Genomic DNA, 21,000 nt, shown 5'->3' on the forward strand with positions numbered 1-21,000 from the left:
TCACGAACTTAATTACTGCCTGCCCATTTGGATGACCATCTTTTATCAGCTGCTGCACTGCATTTTTAACAAGGACCAATGTCTGATTGTGGTGCCCGTTGCATATCCCAGCAATGCAATTCGGAGCCGATGAGAATTGTTCCAAAATGGCTAGTCCTCTCTGCGTACCCAACCAACTTCCTTCTCAGTAAGTTCCCCCTACTTGGCATATCATAGACAGTCCCCCAAAAAGAACCCAAACTGACTGAAACTCTTGACCAAATCTGGCTTGGCTGCATGATATACAGTTCTCCACATTGTTTCATCCCAAATATATCCATTGTTAACCTTGCTGTGCAACATTTGCCATTTTATGCAGTGCATCACATGTTTTTACTTCCCATGTTGCCTGTTCACTTTTTTCCTTCTGCTTGCTTCACCATCTTGATGCTCTCACAACTGTTCCCATTGCTTACCTGAATCTATGCACCTGATATCTATTTTGATGTCACCACTTTAGAAGAGTGTTGTCTGATATGTTAGCTATTGGCCACATGTGGCTAATTGCAATGTTGATGAGTAAATAAAAATGTGTAATGGAAACAGTCATTAGACATGTGATCTCTATTCATTCACATAGTGTATGCATGTGTACTTTAAACTTTTTTGTGCATTTAATGGTAAAGATAAGATGATGGTAAGATAAAGATCACGGAGTATGAGTGTTTATGATTATTGTATGTGCTTTACTTGGTAACTGCTTACTGGTTATCTGCTAAAATGGTGTGTAACACAGGCGTAGATGCCAGACTTAAGCACCATGGAACCACCAGCTGTCATCGTGGTCAGCTCGACCAATTGGAATAATCACTCCAGGCCAGCAGAAGAAAGCAAGCCCCACCAATAATGAGTAGTTGCAAGAGGGTACATCATGGCAAAGGGCAAGCAGCATACAATTGTGTTGTGGATGGAGAGCAGGGGCAGGTCTGGTGTGTCACATGTGAGTCATCATTATCAGCAATCACTTGGATGAAGTCAAAGTACCACTCGCAATTGCTGGACAAAAACCTAGAAGCTGTACTAAGATGTGCTGCGTCTAATAAATTCATGCCAGAATTCCAAACTTTGGTGAAAGAAAAAGACTGCAAAGTTCGCACTGAATTTTTTTTTGTTCTTTTTATGGGATGTGGGCGTCGCTGGCAAGGCCGGCATTTATTGCCTATCCCTAATTGCCTTGTGAGAAGGTGGTGGTGGTGAACCACCTTCTTGACAACTGAGTGGCTTGCAAGGGTGATTAAGAATAAACCACATTGCTGTGGGTGTGGAGTTACATATAGCCAGACCAGGTAAGGACAGCAGGATTCCTTCCCTCAAGGACATTAGTGAACCAGATGGTTTTTACGACAATCCGGTAGTTTCATGGCCACAATTACTGATGCTAGTTTTTTTTATTCCAGATTTTTATCTAATTAATTGAATTTAAATTCCCCAGCTGCCGTGGTGGGATTTGAACTCGTGACCACGGATTATTAGTCCTGGCCTCTGGAGTACTAGTCCAGTAACATAACCACTATGCTACCGTACCCATGGTGGTAGATGTTTACGTAAATATGCACATGAATTGTACATATACCTATATTATGTGTAAGGCGTCTTCTGCTAAAATGGTGTTCCCATAGCCACGCCTATAGCTAATCAGTTTCTATTGGACAACGTTGCTTTAGAAAAACAGTCAAGTCATCATAGGAAAAGTCAATGAAACTGTGTGATTGAGACGTTTGAAATGAATTATATGGTTGATGCTATAATAAGGCTATTACATAGGAATGGCTTGATGAAAAAAGACCAAGGTCTATCTAGTTCCTTCTATAATCCTGGTAGAACATAACATAAGAAATAGGAGCAGGAGTAGGACAGATTGCCCCTCAAGTCATGGCTGACCTTCGACCTCAACTCCACTTTCCCGCCCAATCCCCATAATCCCTTGATTCTCTTCGAGTCCAAAAATCTATCTATCTCAGCCTTGAATATACTCCACAACTGAGCATCCACAGCCCTCTGGGGTAGAGAATTCCAAAGATTCACAATCTTCTGAGTGAAGAAATTCCTCCTCATCTCAGTCTGAAATGGCCGACCCCTTATCCTGAGACTATGCCTCCTAGTTCTGGACTCTCCAGCCAGGGGAAACAGCCTCACAGCATCTACCCTGTCAAGCCCTCTCAGAATCTTATATGTTTCAATGAGATTAACTCTCATTCTTCTAAATTCCAGAGAGTATAGGCCTATTCTACTCAATCTCTCCTCATAGGACAACCCTCTCATCCCAGGAATCAATCTAGTGAACCTTCATTGTACCGCCTCTAAGACAAGGCCTCCTTAGGTAAAGAGACCAAAACTCTGCACAGTACTCCAGGTGTGGTCTCACCAAAGCTTTGTACAATTGCAGCAAGAGTTCCTTACTCTTGCACTCTCATCCCCTTGCAATAAAGGCCAACATACCATTTGCCTTCCTAATTGCTTGCTGTACCTGCATATTAACTTTGTGTTTCGTGTACAAGGACACCCAAATCTCTCTGAACACCAACATTTAATAGTTTGTCACCATTTAAATAATATTCTGTTTTTCTGTTCTTCCTACCAAGGTGAATAACCTCACATTTCCCCACATTATACTCCATCTGCCACCTTCTTGCCTGCTCACTTAACCTGTCTATATCCCTTTGCAGCATCTTTGTGTCCTCCTCACAGCTTACTTTCCCACCTAGCTTTGTATCATCAGCAAACATGGATACATTACACTCAGTCCCTTCATCTAAGTCATTAATATAGATTGTAAATAGCTGAGGCCCAAGCACTGATCCTTGTGGCACCCCACCAGTTACAGCCTGCCAATCTGAAAAATGCCTACTCTCTGTTTTCTGTCCTTTAACCAATCCTCTATCCATGCTAATATATTACCCCCAACCCCATGAGCCCTTATCTTGTGTAATAACCTTTTGTGTGGCAACTTATCAAATGCCTACATCCATTGGTTCCCCTTTACCTACCCTGCTAGTTACATCCACAAAAAAACTTTCATAAATTTGTCAAACATGATTTCCCTTTCATATTGACTCTGCCTAATCATATGATTTTCCAAGTGCCCCGTTACCACGTCCTTAATAATAGATTCTAGCATTTTCCCTACTACTGATATCAGGCTAACAGGCCTAATTCGCTGTTTTTCTCTCTCCCTCCTTTCTTGAATAGCGATGTTACATTTGCTACCTTCCAATCCACATGGACCATTCTAGAATCTAGGGAATTTTGGAAGATCACAACCAATGTATCCACGATCTCTGCAATCACCTCTTTTAGAACCATAGTATGTAGGCCATCAGGTCCAGGGGATTTGTCGGCTTTTAGTCCCATTAATTTCTCCAGTACTTTTTCTTTACTGATAATTACTTTAAGTTCCTCACTCTCATTAGCCCCTTGGTTCCCCATTATTTCTGGTATTTTTTTTGTGTCTTCTACTGTGAAGACAGATACAAAATATTTGTTTAACGTCTCTGCCATTTCCTTATTCTCCATTATAATTTCTCCTGTTTCAGCCTCTAAGGGACCCACATTGACTTTTGCTACTCTTTTCCTTTTTACAAACTTTTAGAAGCTCTTAGAATCTTTTTATATTTCTTGCTAGTTTACTCTCATATATTCTATTTTCTCCCTCTATCAATTTTTTGGTCATCCTTTGCTGGTTTCTGTACTATACCTCTCCCAATCCTCAGGCTTATTATTCTTCTTGACAACATTATAAGCCTCTTCTTTTAATCTAATACTATCCCTAACTTCTTTAGTTAGCCACGGATGGATCACTTTTCCCATGGAGTTTTTATTCCTCAATAGAATGTATATTCATTGAGAATTATGAAATATTTCTTTAAATATTTGCCACTGCTAATCTACGGTCATATCCTTTAATCTAATTTCCCAATCAACCTTAGTCAACTCACCCCTCATACTTATGTAATTGGCTTCGTTTAAGTTTAAGACTCTAGTTTCAGACTTAAGTACATCACTTTCGAATTCAATGTGAAATTCTAACATATTACGATCACTCTTCCCCAGAGGATCACTTACCACGAGATTACTAATTAATTCTGTCATTACACAAGACAAGATCTAAAATAGTCTATTCCCTGGTTGGTTCCACGATGTATTCGAGGGAACTGTCTCAAATGCATTCCATGAACTCATCCTCCAAACTACTTTAGCCAATTTGATTTGCCCAGTCTGTATAAAGATTAAAGTCCCCCACGATTATTGCATTACCTTTGTTACAAGCTCCACTTATTTCTTGATGAATACTCTGTCCAACAGTATGACTACTGTTAGGGAGCCTATAAAATACTCCCACCAGTGTTTTCTGCCCCTTGTTATTTCTTATCTCCACCCATACTGATTCTACTTCCTGATCTTTCGAGTCAAGATCCTTTCTCACGATTGTCTTTCTGTCATCCATGTTACAATGATACTGGAATTGTTGACTAATCATGGCAATCAATCTCTATCAATTAGTCTACAACAAACCCAGACATCAGGTGAGGAAAATGCCCCGTGGTGGAAAGCTTTGGGAATCATAGGTCCAAAGTCACCTGTTCCTCTTCCCGCCGCCCCCCCCCCCCCCCACCACCAAGCGTACTATACTTACTATGCCATGTCTCAAATTACTCATATACTGTATCCCAAAATATTATTGTCTTAAAGAAATCTATCTAATTTGCATTTGAATGAATCAATACTATCTGCTTTCACCATCTCCCTAGGGTGCCAGAACAGTAGATCAACCACTGACTCACTGAAATATTGTTACCATAGATTAGTTTTGAATTTATCGTCCTTCAAGCACAGGCTGTGTCCTCTGGTTCTACTGTTCTGGAAAAGGTGAAATAGCTTGTCATGGTATATATTATCTTGTCCTTTTAGAATCTTAAAAGCAGCAATGAATCACCTCTCAACCTTTTTTTCCAGTGAGAAAAAGCCCAATTTACATAATCACCCCTCATGCCCCAATTCCTCCATCCCCTCAATCATTCTGGTTGCTCTCTTCTGTATCCTTTCAATAGGTGAAATATCGTTTTTGTACTGTGACGTCCTGAACCGTACACAGTATTCTAAGTGCAGCCGCACCAATATGATTTATAAAGTGGCAGGATTACCTCACTACTTTGGCTCAATATTGACCTTTTAATGCATCCCAACATCTCATTTGCTTTAGTCACTGTCAGCAAGCATTGGTGTGAGAGCTTCAATTTATTGTTGATCAGGATCCCTGGATCTCTTTCATTTTCTGTGCATATTATTTTCTATCCATTTAAGTAATGACCTCTTCCTGGATGTTTTGTCCCCATGTGAAGCACTTTGCATTTCTCTACATTGAATTCCATCTGCCACCTGTCTGCCCAATTCCTATGTATGGTCAAATCCTCCTGTAGCTTATCCCTGTTCAGCTTTGGAATCTACCACCTTCATAAGCTTTTTATTATCTGCAAATTTAGCCATTGTGCTTGTGACTCCTCGCTCCAAATCATTTATGAAGATGTCCCAAAACAGACCCCTGTGGGATACCACTGGTAATTTTCTCCCAGGCTGATGGCAGTCACTTTACCACTTCCCTTTGGGTTTTATCAGTCAACCAATTATGAATCCATTGTAAAAATATTTCCACTGATTTCCGCTTTCTTCGTTTTCAGTACCAGCCTTTCCAGAGGAACTGTATCAAAGGCCTTACTGAAATCCAAGTACACCACATCCACTGCCTTACCCCTGTCAAGCTCCTTTGTCACACTTTCAAAGAAAACCAGTAAGTTAGATTGGCAAGACCTCCCCTTCATGAATCCATATTGGCTATGTTTTGTGATTTTATTTCTACCCAGATGCTCCATGATCTTAACTATAATAAGGGTTTTTATAACTTGACCCACAATGGACGTCAAACTTGCTGGTCTGTAGTTTCTTGGGTCACTTCTGCTACCTTTCTGAAGAATAGGAGTAACATCTGCTTTTCTCCAGTGCCCAGGCACTGTTCCAGTATTCTGTGATTTCTGGAAAATTTGTGCTCGATTCCTGCCATTTCCTCCCTTATTTCTTTAAGGATCCTCAGATGTGAATGAGTTACATTTCTCTAGGAACTCAGCCATACAAAGACTGGAGACATACATCATTAGAACAGTTGAAATGTATTCTTCAATTAATGTTCAAAGAACAACCTGCACTCAACTAGTTTCTGAGGCTTCTCAAATTTAACCTTTGATATATTAAACAGACATTCTTGTCCCTGCTGCCTCTTGCCTAACAATGGAGCCCTTGATCAGATTGTGCTGGCATCAGGTACAAAACATGCAATGAATCGGTACATTATAATCCCTCCCTATTGTAATAAATCCAACCCGACCGCTTGTGGGTGGTGAAAAGGTCTTTACTGAGGTGATCAAACCAAGCGCAAATTAAAACTATTACAACGCTCAAGCCATAGTTATAAGAACAGCGCAAAATTATCCTGTTCTCTTCTGAGTAGAGATGCTTGTCCTGCACGGGTTCCCTCCTTCTTTGGAGCTTCTTCCTCTCCTACTGACCTCTTAAAATCACCTGTACTTATACTGGTCTTGCAATCGGTACCAGCCTGACCCTTGCACCTGGAGCCTCGAAATGTGACATTTTTCCAACATAACCAGGTCAGAGAAGATAAGTTTGATTGGTTATTGTCAGCTGGATGAGTTCAGACCAGAAGGCGATGAGGCCGATCAGCCATGACCTAATCATCAATAGGCTAATTTCTTTAAGAGATGGTATTGTCCTGAGTGACAGTGTGTGAGATAAGGTCGACCATGAGCAGCTTATCTCAACAAAGCATTCTTACTAAATTTTTTTAGAAGACATTACCTGGGATTACAGTAGCTACACTAAGCGCAGGTTATTTCAGCATTTTAGTTTTGACTGTTTCATTGACAGGCAGTCTAATTATAATTATATGTGCACCATATTTTCACGGGCTCTTGCTCAAATCTTTCTTGATCTGTCTGTTCTTACAATATGAAAATATAAACTTTTATAGATCAAACAACTCAAGAATTAGCAAAATTACTTCAGACTGCCTGAAGAGTAGTGCTCTCAACATAGTCAAACTTGAGCTCATATAATTATGTCCAGGCTTTCTTAATTTTGGATTTTACGTTTCCTCAATTAGATATGATGGATTCTGTGATTTTGATTTTGTGACCGTGGTAGCTTGTCATCACTTTCCCCACGGGAAGTAGATGGAATTTTCCCCTCATTTTTGGGGAGATTGAGGTTTACTAATTTTTTGTGAATGTTTGTTTATGCCCATGGAATTTATACATGCAGTATACCATGGGAATAAATGGTCATAGTCTCTCTGCTGGTTGTTGGTGACGCAAAATTAAGTTCTCAATTTTGGATGACATCACCAGGATCATTGATCAGCATAGGCTTTCTTTGTCATTGCTCTGTTTGGTTGAAGAGCCATATAAGAGATTGGGGAAAATTGGTAACCCAATTCAGAGTTTCCCACCAAATCATTTCAAATGAACTTGTGGCTTCATGGCATGTATCATAGTAAGTACAGCACAGGAGGAGGCCATTCAGCCCATTGTGCCTGTGCCGGCTCTTTGAAAGAACTATCCCCGTGCTCTTTCCCCATAGTTCTGTTAATGTTTTCGCTTCAAGTATTTATTCAATTCCCTTTTGAAAGTTACTATTGAATCTGCTTCCTGTACCCTTTTAGGCAGTGCATTCCAGATCATTACAACTCGCTGCGTTAAAAAAAAAGTTTCCTCATGTCGCCTCTGGCTCTTTTGCCGATCACCTTAAATCTGTGTCCTCTGGTTACTGACCCTTCTGCCACTGGAAGCAGTTTCTCCTGATTTACCCTACCAAAACTGTTCATGATTTTGAACACTTGTATCAAATCTCCCATTAACCTTCTCTGTTCTAAGGAGAACAACCCCAGCTTCTCCAGTCGCCCCATAACTGAAGTCCCTCATCCCTGGCACCATTCGAGTAAATCTCTTCTGCACTCTCTCTAAGGCCTTGACATCCTTCCTAAAGTGTGGTGCCCAGAATTGAACACAATACTCCAGCTGAGGCCTAACCAGTGTTTTATAAAGGTTTAGCATAACTTCCTTTCTTTTGTGCTCTATGCCTCTATTAATAAAGATGATGTGGAGATGCTGGTGATGGACTGGGGTTGACAATTGTAAACAATTTTACAACACCAAGTTACAGTCCAGCAATTTTATTTTAAATTCACAAGCTTTCGGAGGCTTCCTCCTTCCTCAGGTGAAAGTTGTTGGAAATGAAATCCTCGAAATGAAATCGCATTTATAAATCACAGAACAATGCTTGGTGATTACAGACAGTTTTTTCAACTGCCCGTTGCCAAGGCAATCAGTGTGCAGACAGACAGGTGTTATCTGCAAGGTCTCCGAATATACAAATCACCAAAAAAAAACAGAGATAGAGAGGTAGAAATATAGAAAAGACAGCAACTGACCCGTTATATTAAAAACAGATAACATTTGTTCGCTGGTGGGGTAACGTGTAGCGTGACATGAACCCAAGATCCCGGTTGAGGCCGTCCTCATGGGTGCGGAACTTGGCTATCAATTTCTGCTCGACGATTTTGCGTTGTTGTGTGTCTCGAAGGCCGCCTTGGAGTACGCTTACCCGAAGGTCGGTGGCTGAATGTCCTTGACTGCTGAAGTGTTCCCCAACTGGGAGGGAACCCTCCTGTTTGGTGATTGTTGCGCGGTGTCCGTTCATCCGTTGTCGCAGCGTCTGCATGGTCTCGCCAATGTACCATGCTCTGGGGCATCCTTTCCTGCAACGTATGAGGTAGACAACGTTGGCCGAGTCACAGGAGTATGAACCATGCACCTGGTGGGTGGTGTCCTCTCGTGTGATGGTGGTATCTGTGTCGATGATCTGGCATGTCTTGCAGAGGTTACCGTGGCAGGGTTGTGTGGTGTCGTGGATGCTGTTCTCTTGAAAGCTAGGTAATTTGCTGCGAACAATGGTCTGTTTGAGGTTGGGTGGCTGTTTAAAGGCGAGTAGTGGAGGTGTTCGTCGTCATTGATGACATGTTGAAGGCTGCGGAGAACATGTCGTAGTTTTTCCGCTCCGGGGAAGTACTGGACGACAAAGGGTACTCTGTTGGTTGCGTCCCGTGTTAGTCTCCTGAGGAGGTCTATGCGATTTCTCGCTGTGGCCCGTCGGAACTGTCGATCGATGAGTCGAGCGTCATATCCCGTTCTTACTAGGGCGTCTTTCAGCGTCTGTAGGTGTCCATCGCGTTCCTCCTCGTCTGAGCAGACGCTGTGTATTCGCAGGGTCTGCTCAGACGAGGGGATGGCCATAGCGCGACAGCATCAATACTCAATACTCTGCATTGTTTTCAGGAAATGTTCAACTTCTGCATTGCTTTGGGCCAAAGGGAAGTGATCTTTCAATGATAGAACCCCAGATAATGCATGAAACTGCGGTTGGGAGTATGAGGCTTTGATGATTTTTATGCATTTCAAGTCTTCCAAAACAGGAGAGTATTTTGTCTAACTGAATAAATTTCTTGCCACTATCGATTATTATCCTAGACCTGGAGTATCCATCAATTATAAGTAGGAGATACTCTGTCGAGGGGAACTGACTACAGAGGTCAAATCTGACTGTTTTGCTAAGATTAATTTGGGTAATTGTGACATTTGCCAAGGCTGAGATTTTTGTTGGTATCTGGTAATGTAGCTGGAAATGGAATACAGACAATAATCAGGTCTTTCACATGCTTGGTTACGTCAGGAAACCATACTTGTTTATGGAGTAATTTTTTCATGGATTTCATATCGCCTTAATATGATTTATGTGTACCGGTTGGGAACCGAATTTGCAGTAGATGGGATACCCTGAATCTTGTGCTTTGCTGCAATCTTTGACATGACAGTAAACGTGTAGACTTTGGATAATGATTCCAGAGCATTGCTCTGAAGGCCTGTGTTGATTGGACTTGACACTGATGTCAGACCTTATGCTTGATTTGATGACTTGGTTTGAGCACTGCAGGGTAGGATCCGTTTTGATTTCTTGCTAACTTTTTGTTTTGTACAATTTCCTACCTCCCAACTGAAAGTTGTAGAAGTTCTTCTCTCTCCTTGCTCAATGCTGGAGTTCAGATTCACCAGCTTTCTGATTTAGTTAGCCATATCGCATCTCTCTTATTCTTTCAGCTTTAACTTTAAAGATACCACCTCATTCAGATAAAACTTGTCTGCGTGTTTTCTTCTCTTAAAATCTCACTTTCCTTTGCTTATAATTTCTGTCATTGTTTGCATTCTGTTGGAGCAACTTGCATTGTCTTTCTCACTTCACCTGAGCTTTAAGGAGTTGGTCACTGCAGGGCTGTGGAAAAAAAGATTTTCATTCTTGATCAGGAGTTGTTCACATGATGGTCTGCATACTTGGCATTGAGTGTTTGTGGTGCAGTCTGTTTTCTGATGCCATCTTAGAGTGCTGGTATCTTGGAATGTTTTTTGTTTACCACAGAATCTGCATGAATTGCCTCTGGTCAAGCATGTCGCTTGTCTTTTTCTGTGTGGGGGCCTCCACAGTTATTGCATTTGCTTCTGGATGTTTTTCAATTCATTCCATGCCTCTTTGCATTCTTCTAGCTTCACATTTTGTATGCTGTTCAAGCTTGTCTTACTTTTCATCAATGTGGAAAATAATCACTTGTAAACAATTTTACAACACCAAGTTATAGTCCAGCAATTTTATTTTAAATTCACAAGCTTTCGGAGACTTCCTCCTTCCTCAGGTAAATGACATTTACTCCTTCCTCCTTCCTCAGGTAAATGACATTTACCTGAGGAAGGAGGAAGTCTCCGAAAGCTTGTGAATTTAAAATAAAATTGCTGGACTATATCTTGGTGTTGTAAAATTGTTTACAATTGTCAACCCCAGTCCATCACCGGCATCTCCACATCGAAAATAATCACGGCTTCAACTTTAGCTGCTGTGTGGAAGCTGTGATATTTTTCATCAATATAGCAAATAAAGTTTCAGGACATGTGTAACTTGGCATAGTTAAAATGTATTGTTCGAAGAACTTTCTTAGGACAGACTAAACTTGCTTACTGCCTTTCGTTCTGGCCTTCAACCTCTTACTCAGGCAGCATTCCCTTTCCTGGTGTCTTTAGCCTATCAGTGAAGTCTGCAATAGTATTAGATACAAAACATTGAATGGTTTCCTGGCAATGGAGTAATTGAAAATGGTTAATAGTTTATACCAGTCTAGTTTCAAAACCTCTGCTGAAATAAATATATTGTTGAAGAGGGATCTGGTTGATTAGTACAATGAACCAAACCTGGCAGTGGCTCTAGAATTTGAGAGAAACCCCCCCAGGAATCCAACCAATATAACTTGGAATATCTGGTGCCTGGGGGAGGAGGTGGTGGGCGGGTGCAGGAGTCTCTGCTCATCTCAAACAGGGCCATCGTTATGAGGAGTGGGGCCAGGGGCAGTAAATCTATATGTTGGAAGCTCACATGCTGAATCTGGCAGATGGCAAGGTAGGGTGGGGGGGGGGGGGGGGAGGGTGCTGGTGCATCTGGTCAGATTATCAACAGCTGCGGGGACCACCTGGGTGTCCAAGCCACGATCCCACTGACGTATAAAGTTGGGATAAAAATTGGGTAGACATCTACATAACTTAGTTCTCTCCATCTTTTCACTTGCCTTTACTATAGAACGTATGCTTGAGATTCCCAATATATGGTCTAATTTCTCCTACTAAAGACTTCTATATTTCCTTTGTTAGCTCCATCTTTATCTTCTTCACACCATTTACAACAATATGCAGCACCAATCTTGACTCATCTCCTGAACTCATCAGCAATTTATCCACACTTTCCTCATTGTCCTTTATCCTGGCTCCAGGTAGGTAATGTACAGTCATATTTTCCTTGTTATTTTCAGAAAACCTGAAATCTGCATCCCCAAATCACAACAAATTATTTTGTTTTTTTCCGTTTCTACTCTGACGTCCGCACTCAATTTCCCTAATCTCATCAGCAATCTTAACCTGTTCGACGTGCTTCTGCAGTTCATTGTTGGTCTGACTGCTTATGAGCAGTCAAGTCTGATGAAGTAGCCAAGAAGCTGGAGGGAAGGACTTGGACAAAATTTGCAAGTGGACAGAAATGTCAGGTGAAGTTGAATACAAAAATAAGTGTAAGGAAGGAAAACAGTGGGAGACATACTTAACCAGCTCTGGAAGAATCTGGGATATCTGGATGTAATGGTTATCATGTCCAGTGATGTGGAATCATTGTGAGGTGGAATTGTGGTTTTAAAAAATAAATGGACAGTTGCTGCAAGAAAGGGTAAGTTTTGGCTTACGCTGACCTGTCACTACGTACTCTGAAGGGATGGTAAGTCTTATGGCCAATATTTCTGATAAAGGAAAGCACCAGTGCAGATGAAAACAAATACTAGTCGAGCAATGCAGGTGTACCTTCACCCACAAGCAACAGGAGATATACCATTCCCTATTATTTTGGAAGCCATTCATATCTGTCTGTACTTAAGATTCTTTTGATATTGAAAGTTATGGCAACCGTTTGCTTTTTCTCTGGATTGATAGGAGGATTGAGTGGGAATTCCCCCTTTATTGTTCAAAGTTAGCTGTTGCAATTTCTATTACATTTTCTTTTTCCGTTGGAATTTTAAACTATTTCTTTATCATTGGATGCCTCACAAAGACTGCAGGATCTGTACCTTTTTAAATCAAAACCAATAGCGCCACAGTACCAGATGCAAAGGAATGGTTCGGGGTTAACTTTCCTGTACACCTGTGGATGAAAGTGTATTTGATAGAAATTGTGTTTTGCCCCACAGGTGTGTGTTGAAGCCATATAAATAAATGATTACATCAATACAAACTGTGTCTCATGTAAAAGGTGCAACGGTTCTATACATATTTATTGTAGCCATTTTCTACAATGTTTTATGTAAATTAGTGAGTCTTATTTAGACAAGTTCCGAATTACAGATCCATACTGATCTTGCCCTACATCTGCATTGTTTAAAAAAAACTATCTTATGTCTTTAGCATTTCCTGTCCATAGAATCTTATATCCTGTTCTCACATTTTCTTCACATTTTTGTGTCAACTTTTTCCATTTATAAATTCTTATATCTGCCTTTATAATGGAAACTTGTCTATCTGTGAACTTGCCACGATGTAATTACATCTTTCGACCAGTGTGGCTCAATAGCTCCTCAGTTTTAAGTCTTCCAGCTTCTTAGCCTGTACTGGAGAGAAACTTTTATGCTCCAACTAACTCTTGTCTGCTTCCCAAATTGTTGCAAGTTTTGATATGTAACTATATTTTGAATTATATCTATCCATGTATCTTCAAAATCTTGTGTCAGCACACCCTAGTCCAATTCGTGCATTTCCGCCAGACAAGTGACAGGCAATGACCATCTCCAACAAGAGAGAGTCTAACCACCTCCCCATGACATTCAATGGCATTAACATCGCTGAATCCCCCACCATCAACATCCTGCGGGTCACCATTGACCAGAAACTTAACTGGGCCAGCCATCTAAATACTGTGGCTACAAGAGCAGGTCAGAGGCTGGGTATTCTGCAGCGAGTGACTCACCTCCTGACTCCCCAAAGCCTTTCCACCATCTACAAGGTACAAGTCAGGAGTGTGATGGAATACGCTCCACTTGCCTGGATGAGTGCAGCTCCAACAACACTCAAGAAGCTCGACACCATCTAGCACAAAGCAGCCCGCTTGATTGGCACCCCATCCACCACCTTAAGCATTCATTTCCTTCACCACTGGTGCACCGTGGCTGCAGTGTGTACCATCCACAGGATGCACTGCAGCAACTTGCCAAGGCTTCTTTAACAGCACCTCCCAAACCCGCGACCTCTACCACCTAGATGGACTCAGGCAGCAGGCACATGGGAACTCCACCACCTGCACGTTCCCCTCGAAGTCACACACTATCCCGACTTGGAAATAAATCTCCATTCCTTCATCGTCGCTGGGTCAAAATCCTGGAACTCCCTACCTAACAGCACTGTGGGAGAACCTTCACCACACGGACTGCAGCAGTTCAAGAAGGCGGCTCACCACCACCTTCTCGAGGGCAATTAGGGATGAGCAATAAATGCTGGCCTTGCCAGCGAAGCCCACATCCCATGAATGAATAAAAAAAATTAAGCCTCTCCTCTTACTTCAGTTCACCTGCAGATGACATTTTGTTATGACTCTATTTGCATCACCACAGGAAATGGACTATTAATATCTAAATCCTGTAGATATCATAAATGGATGAATTGCTCGTCTTTTTCTTTTGACACTGCGCTTAAAAAAAAAAGTCAATTTGTACGAGTGCACGAATTGCTACCAAATATTTCGAAGCTATACAAATGTCCATGAAAGTGAGACTTGCAAAATATGTGTCCAATAGTATTCTCATTTCAAGTCCGATTGTTGTTTCAAATAAACAAGCAATATCTTAATTGTTTTCATTTTCACACAGGCAGAAGATCCTGCCCTGGAGAGGCCATACACTTTTAAGGACTTCCTGCTCAGGCCAAGGAGGTGAGTTATGCTTACTAGTTGTGGTTGTACAAAGTGTTTTTTGTATCTGTGGGTGAGATACTTGGATTGAATTCAGCAAGTATCAATTGCAGCTCCTCTCCTTGTATTTCCATATAATTTTTAGCAGAATGAGTGTTTTGTTCTATTGTATTGTGCTGTGATTTGAAGTCTGCCTGATCTTCTCCCTCTAGTTTTTTTAACATAGAGTTTCAAATAGCTCCTCAGTTTGAAGTGCTCCTAGCTTAAAGAACCTCAGCTGTTCAGATAGGTTCAAGGACCTTGGTCTATTTACTTTAGAGCAGCGTAGACTTTGAGATGACCTGATAGAAGGTCTATAAAATAATTAAAGGGATAACATCCCTGTTGTTGTTTATTCCAGTTTAACAGATTGGGGAAGACCGGGGACATGAGTTTAAACTATGTAAGACTAGGAATAGACTGGATGTTAGGTGGTTATTCTTCTCCCAGAGAATTGATCCTCTGGAATATATTGCCAGCTGGTGTGGTGGGTGCTGACTTTCTGTATGCCTTCAAAAGGGAGCTGGACCGGTTCCTGACTGGCGCAGAGATCTCATCATATAGAAGGTAAGTGCCTTTATAGATAAGACTTAGTTCATGAGGTGATCTGGATTGGTTTTGATCACCTGAAGGTTTTGGAGAGGAATATTCCAAAGTATTTTTTCACTTATTGGCCCTGGGTTTTTTCTCTCTTTTTTGCCTCTCCCTGGAGGTTACATGGCTGCGGGGATGGGTAGGAGGTGAGGGGGAGAGGGAAGAAGTATTTAACCATGATGCTCTGGCCATCATGGTGTGGGGCAGGCTTGATGGACCAGCTCGTCTTTTCCTGGCCGTCAATTTCGTATGTTTGGAAATGTCTTGTGATTTATTGCATTGCTTTGAATATTAAACAACTGTATAATTCTGACCTTAGTTACAGTGGACTCTTGATATGATTGAATATCTTGATGAATCGTGGCTTTGGCCTGATCCTGGTCTCTTGCCTAAAATTGTCTTGAATTTTGATTTGATTTGTCAAAGCAAATCCTTGATAGATCAAGTCATTTTGTGTCTTCACTCACCTGCTCATGCCTGGTTTATCTCTTCTTGCTGTCCATTTGGTCTCCTGTTCTCCCATGCTGTCAGAACGATAGTAACCTGCACTATAAAAGCTGGCCTGAATCTCGCCATTTAAATGGTTTGGCAGGCCCCTATATTGCTGCCTTAAGGAGCAGCACGGATACATGATTTTCCCTGCACCGCTTAGCCCACAAAATTCACGCAGACAAACCAGTGGCATTGGTGGGAATAACTCTGATTATTCCCAGTCCCGGTTTTGCACTGATCAATGTGTATACTGACTGGGAAGTGAACTGAGAGCAGGAAATAGTGATGTAGGCGACTACTGCATCACTTGTACTGTAAAGGTGGGGAAATTGTCGACTAGCTGCCAAAGAGACCATGGGGATAATTTTAACCCTCAAGAAATGGGTGAGTTGGGGGCGGGCAGGCAGTAAAAATAGTGGATTTTTGGAGTGGGACCGCATCCCAGCTCCAACGCACCCACTTCCAGGTTTGACCCAGGCGTGTTTGGATGCGCGTGCAACAGATACGCGGAAGTCCCGCCCCCACTTAAAGCCGCTGGGCCAATACTTGAAGGGGCAGTGTACCTCATTGAAATAGTTGAGGTATTTAATTTTTTGAGTATTACAAAAGTGAAACAACTTCCCGCTGCTGGACCCCCCACCCCACACTGATCTTATCCAAGGCCCACAATGTCGTCCACCTCCCCCCACCCCTCTGATTTCTTCCAGGACCCACTATCGATCTCTCCCTCCTGCCCCCCTGTCCGATTCGCTGCTCCTTTCCCTCCCACCAAGCAGCCAGCCTGTCAATCTGGTTGCCTGGCATATGGGAAACCTGGAAGCACAAATACTCACCTTCAATTGAGTTGCGATGCACTCATTTGGCTTCCGGGTTCCCCGCGCAAATGTCTTAAAAATGGGCTAGGTTCCCAGCTCCCAGCTAAAATCATGCCCCGTGTGTGACTGTTAGAGAGCCAAGAAGAGCTTGCAGCTCAGGAACAGAAATTTTGAAATATAGTTTCTATTCACTCTATCACTACTTGGATGTAACATTTATTGTTGCTTTTCAAGCTGCCACACGAGAGAAGTAGCTTGGACTTCAACATATCAAGATTCCGCTGTGGTTTCTTTCACAGGAAAAGATGACCAGCGACACCTTTGGGGGATGTGTGCAGTTACTTATTTCCCGCTGTATTATTTTTATGTGTAGTATGCATAATCTGCATTGTTAAAACATTAATTAACAATACCATTAGTCCTGGAGAGCTGAGGTAATTGATGCTTAATTTAACATATCTTTAATTGTTGTACATTCAACTGAGTCAGAAATTCTGTTGAACTGAATCATCAATGTTAAGGTTATTGGTATGAAGCTGCTGGTTCATCATCTGCCTTGTAAACTGTGGCTAGCAAATTGACTTTACCATCTCTAATATTACTGACTTCTACTGACTGGCTGAATAGTTCGAGATAAACTTCAACTTATTTCCCTTACTATTTTTTATTCTGCACACCAATCAATGCTTTGCACCATTCCTGTACCTTGCAATGTAATTCTCCAATTGATGTATTGAGTGGCCTCAGTTCCTATTCTGCCTGAATGTGACTCTTCAACCCTGGCATTTCAGTGGAGAAGGCTGGCTATGTTTTCCCTAGAAAGCCCTTTTTGTAACATTTTGTTCTTAGAATTTTAAGCACATACTCTAGAGTTGTTTTGTTCATGACAATCACTGCTTGAGAATTTGAACAAGAAATAATGTTAGTGATAATTATTAATCTGATTTGATACTTTAGTCAAGTAACATTTTAATTTATCATCTATTTTCTCACAGTATAGGAATTGACCCCTTGCACAGTGGCCATTACAGATAATACCCAATGGTATTGATGCTAATTGTTACACCACTTCCGTAGAATTATAGACTATTGCAGCCCAGAGGCGCCACTTGATGCCCTATTATAGAAAGGACATTAAAGCCAAAGAGCCATACAGCAGAGATATTTCAGGGATGAGGAACTATATTTATGAGGAGATACTGGAAATATTTCCATTAGAGCAGATAAGGCTATGAGGAGATTGACCAAAGGTTTTGAAAATTATGAAGAGATTTGGAAGGGTGAACAGGGAAAGACTATTTTCTCTGCGGAGTCAGTGACAAGGGATCATTAATTTAAAATTTACTGAGGGTGATGAGAGGGGTTCGTAGAATTGTCTTGACAGTTGTTGGAGCATGTAATGCTTTGCCACAGGGAGTAGTTGAGATAGTGATCATTGCCTTTTTTTAAAAAAGAAAAGTGTTAGAAATCACACACATCTGGGGAGAGAGCAGGGCAGTGGGATGAATTTTGGATTGCTCTAGTTATGAGTCAGCAAAAGCCCTATGGACTGAAAGTGGCCTCATGCTGGAAACTTCTGCGTTCTGTAGTTCTTTCGTGCCAGTGTTTATCTTCATGTAATAATGTCTAGGATCGGGTAACTGAGCACAGAACAAGGATCAAACCTAGGATCTTGTGGCTCATTTACATACTGGATAAACTCAATGAAGCATATGGATTTGAAATAACAATATTCTATCTTGAAATATTACCTGGTTGATTGAACACAACCCACCCTGAGCTTCTCAGAAGTGCTGATGGAAATAAAATGAGACAGAAGTGGCCCAAGGAATTGGGAAGTAGTTTCAAACACAAATGAATGTGCTGATAGACCCTGACATGAAGTAATCTAATATGTGTGTATTATGTAAAACATTTCAGCCTAACAGAATGTAAAATGATAGTTGATCTCTTATTCTGCCACTTATGCTTTGGAACTTAAAGCTACTTTATCCCATGATGCCATTTAAAAGTTCAAAATTAAAGCAGAATGCACAGCAAAATGACTGCTTTTATTTCCTTAAATACAATATAAATTTAAATTTTTCTAGTTGGATTCAATAATAGTCACTTGTGTTCATTCGCTCAGAATACTAACCTTGTTTATTTAAGTGTGCATTTGAAGAAACTGTCAATATGGTTGTTGGCATTGGTGCTGTTCTGTTAATTCGGTTAGAACTTCAGAAGTCATATTTATATCGGCCGAAACAGTTTCAAAAGGCTGTAAGAGCATTTTTAATTTAGAGTATGAATATTCTAATCTTGTCATTTGTAGTCATAAATCCCGGGTAAAAGGATTTCTGCGGTTGAAGATGGCCTACTTGCCAAGAAATGGTGGACAAGAAGAAGAAACTCCCGAACAGAGGGAAGAATCTGAGGTATAAATCCGGGAATTGTAAAACTTCTTCAACCATTGTGTCACAGTAGGTCATTGCACCTTTGTGTGAGTGGTATAATCCAATTAATAGCACCCAACATGCACTGCAGAATAATTACAGTTGATTTGATTTTGCTTTTTTCACTCCAGACAATTCACATTGTCTAAACTAAGTCCTTTAAAAAGAACTGTATAATTATTTGGTTGTGATAAGGGAATGAAAGTGAGAGAAACGGAAATCGGTGATTGACTGCACCATGTTTTCTCTTGCTACTGGGATCACCGCAATAGAATCTGTAGAAATCAACAGGTGAGGTTTGAATAATGGAGGTTGTACGGTTAAATAGATATTTTGGAGATTTATATGATTGCCTGTGGTGGTCAGGGAGATATTTCTGTGTAATTTTCTCACAGGGTATTAAATAAATCAGCTAGATTTCAACAATGGCAGATTGTAGATGGTCTGTGGAGGTTGTTACCTGATGGGCGCAACACCCTTTAATCATGCACTTAGTAGTATGTATATTAGATAAAATAATTTGTGTATCAGAAGTGAGCCACAAAGTTGTGGGAGATGACTCATGGTTCCTTTGATACCATTTGAACTCTGATTGAGCTTCAATCTCTGCTACATGTTGTTAATCTAAATATGTAAGACCTGTTATCAGAGATGGATATCTATTCAACAGAGCTAGATCACCAGGAAGTATGCTTTTCTCCAGGTAGCCCATCAGCATCACAGTGGCGATTATTCATTGGTCACAGTTTAAAATTCCAGGGTGTGCCTGCGACTGAATTCATCATATTTAAAGGTGGCTGGTTAACAGTTCCTGTGTACTCCAGGAGGGTGAGAGGAAAGCAGTGGTTTATCTCATTATGGTTTGGTTGAAACCAAGCTGAAGGGCCAAGGCCTATATAAAGCTGTAAAAAAAAATGAGGACAATCATAAAGTAATGCTTTAAATTATACCAAGCTTGCATTTCAAAAGCCTGAAGTATATAGGAGAAAGGAAAGACTGAGCAAGGTAAGCATTCCACAGTTTTGATGGCCTGGAAGAGATACTGAGAAATTATTTCCTCTGGTGGAGGAACCCAGAACAAAGGGGCATAATAAAATGAGAGCTAGGACATTTAGAAGTGAAATCAGGAAGCACTTTTTCACACCAAGGGTCGTGGGGAATCTGGAACTCTGTCCCCCAATTGCTTGGTCAATTGAAATTTTGAAGACTGCGATTGATGGGAGGTTAGGTAAGGGTATAATGGGATTTGGCGCAATGGCAGGTGAATGGAATTGAGGTACAGATTAGCCATGATCTAATAGAATGGCAGAACAGGCTCAAGGGGCTGAATGGCCTAATCCTGTTCCTGTGTTCCTAATGAGTTAGGGTGGGCAATGGTGCGATAAGTCTTGATTTCAAAAGAGTGAGGATTTAGGGAGGATGAGCAGTATGTAGGATGGTGTATTTGCAACCTAAAAGAAAGAGAGTGAAGTTCAGAGGAGCAGTGACAGGATTACATAGAATTTTACAGCACAGGAACAGACCATTCGGCCCAACAGGTCAATGCCAGTGTTTACGCTCCACACGAGCCTCCTCCAAACTTACTTCGTCACACCCTATCAACATATCCTTCTATTCCTTTCTCCCTCATGTACTTAACTAGCTTCCCCTTAAATGAGTCATCAACAGTAGATATCGTTCTCCCACCACAGAAACTGTGTCCAGTATTACTGTTGTATTGGTTCATTAATGCTTTTTCTTTTCTTCAATACCATTTAGCGTGCCTGGGATATGGTTGACCCCAGTGATTCAGGAACGCAGCGTGAGCAACAGTTGCCACCACTACCAGCTGGCTGGGAAGAGAAGACCGATAACCTGGGTCGGACATACTATGTGAATCACAACAATAGAACTACACAGTGGCAGCGACCAAGTCTTATGTAAGTTGTATTCCAGGTCTTTATTTTATCTTTCACATTGCTGAAAATAGTTGTCTAAAAATATTTGGCACC

General features: G+C 41.2%; 1 protein-coding gene across 16 annotated transcripts in view; it reads left to right on the forward strand.

The window, feature by feature from the left end:
• nedd4l (NEDD4 like E3 ubiquitin protein ligase) overlaps nt 1-21,000 on the forward strand; it is a 412,625-nt gene that overhangs the window by 297,943 nt on the left and 93,682 nt on the right. For 9 of the 16 annotated variants that reach the window (XM_067983943.1, XM_067983954.1, XM_067983948.1 and 6 more), the window contains 4 exons: nt 14,594-14,655; nt 15,193-15,240; nt 18,889-18,991; nt 20,768-20,928. In XM_067983943.1, the coding sequence (XP_067840044.1) occupies nt 14,594-14,655; nt 15,193-15,240; nt 18,889-18,991; nt 20,768-20,928 (374 nt within the window). Of the gene's footprint in view, nt 1-12,276; nt 12,412-14,593; nt 14,656-15,192; nt 15,241-18,888; nt 18,992-20,767; nt 20,929-21,000 lie in introns of those variants that run through there. The other 7 variants (XR_010962841.1, XR_010962842.1, XM_067983962.1 and 4 more) reach the window with 2 other exon arrangements.

Source organism: Heptranchias perlo, chromosome 1 (genome assembly GCF_035084215.1).
Source record: "Heptranchias perlo isolate sHepPer1 chromosome 1, sHepPer1.hap1, whole genome shotgun sequence".
Classification (NCBI taxonomy): domain Eukaryota; kingdom Metazoa; phylum Chordata; class Chondrichthyes; order Hexanchiformes; family Hexanchidae; genus Heptranchias; species Heptranchias perlo.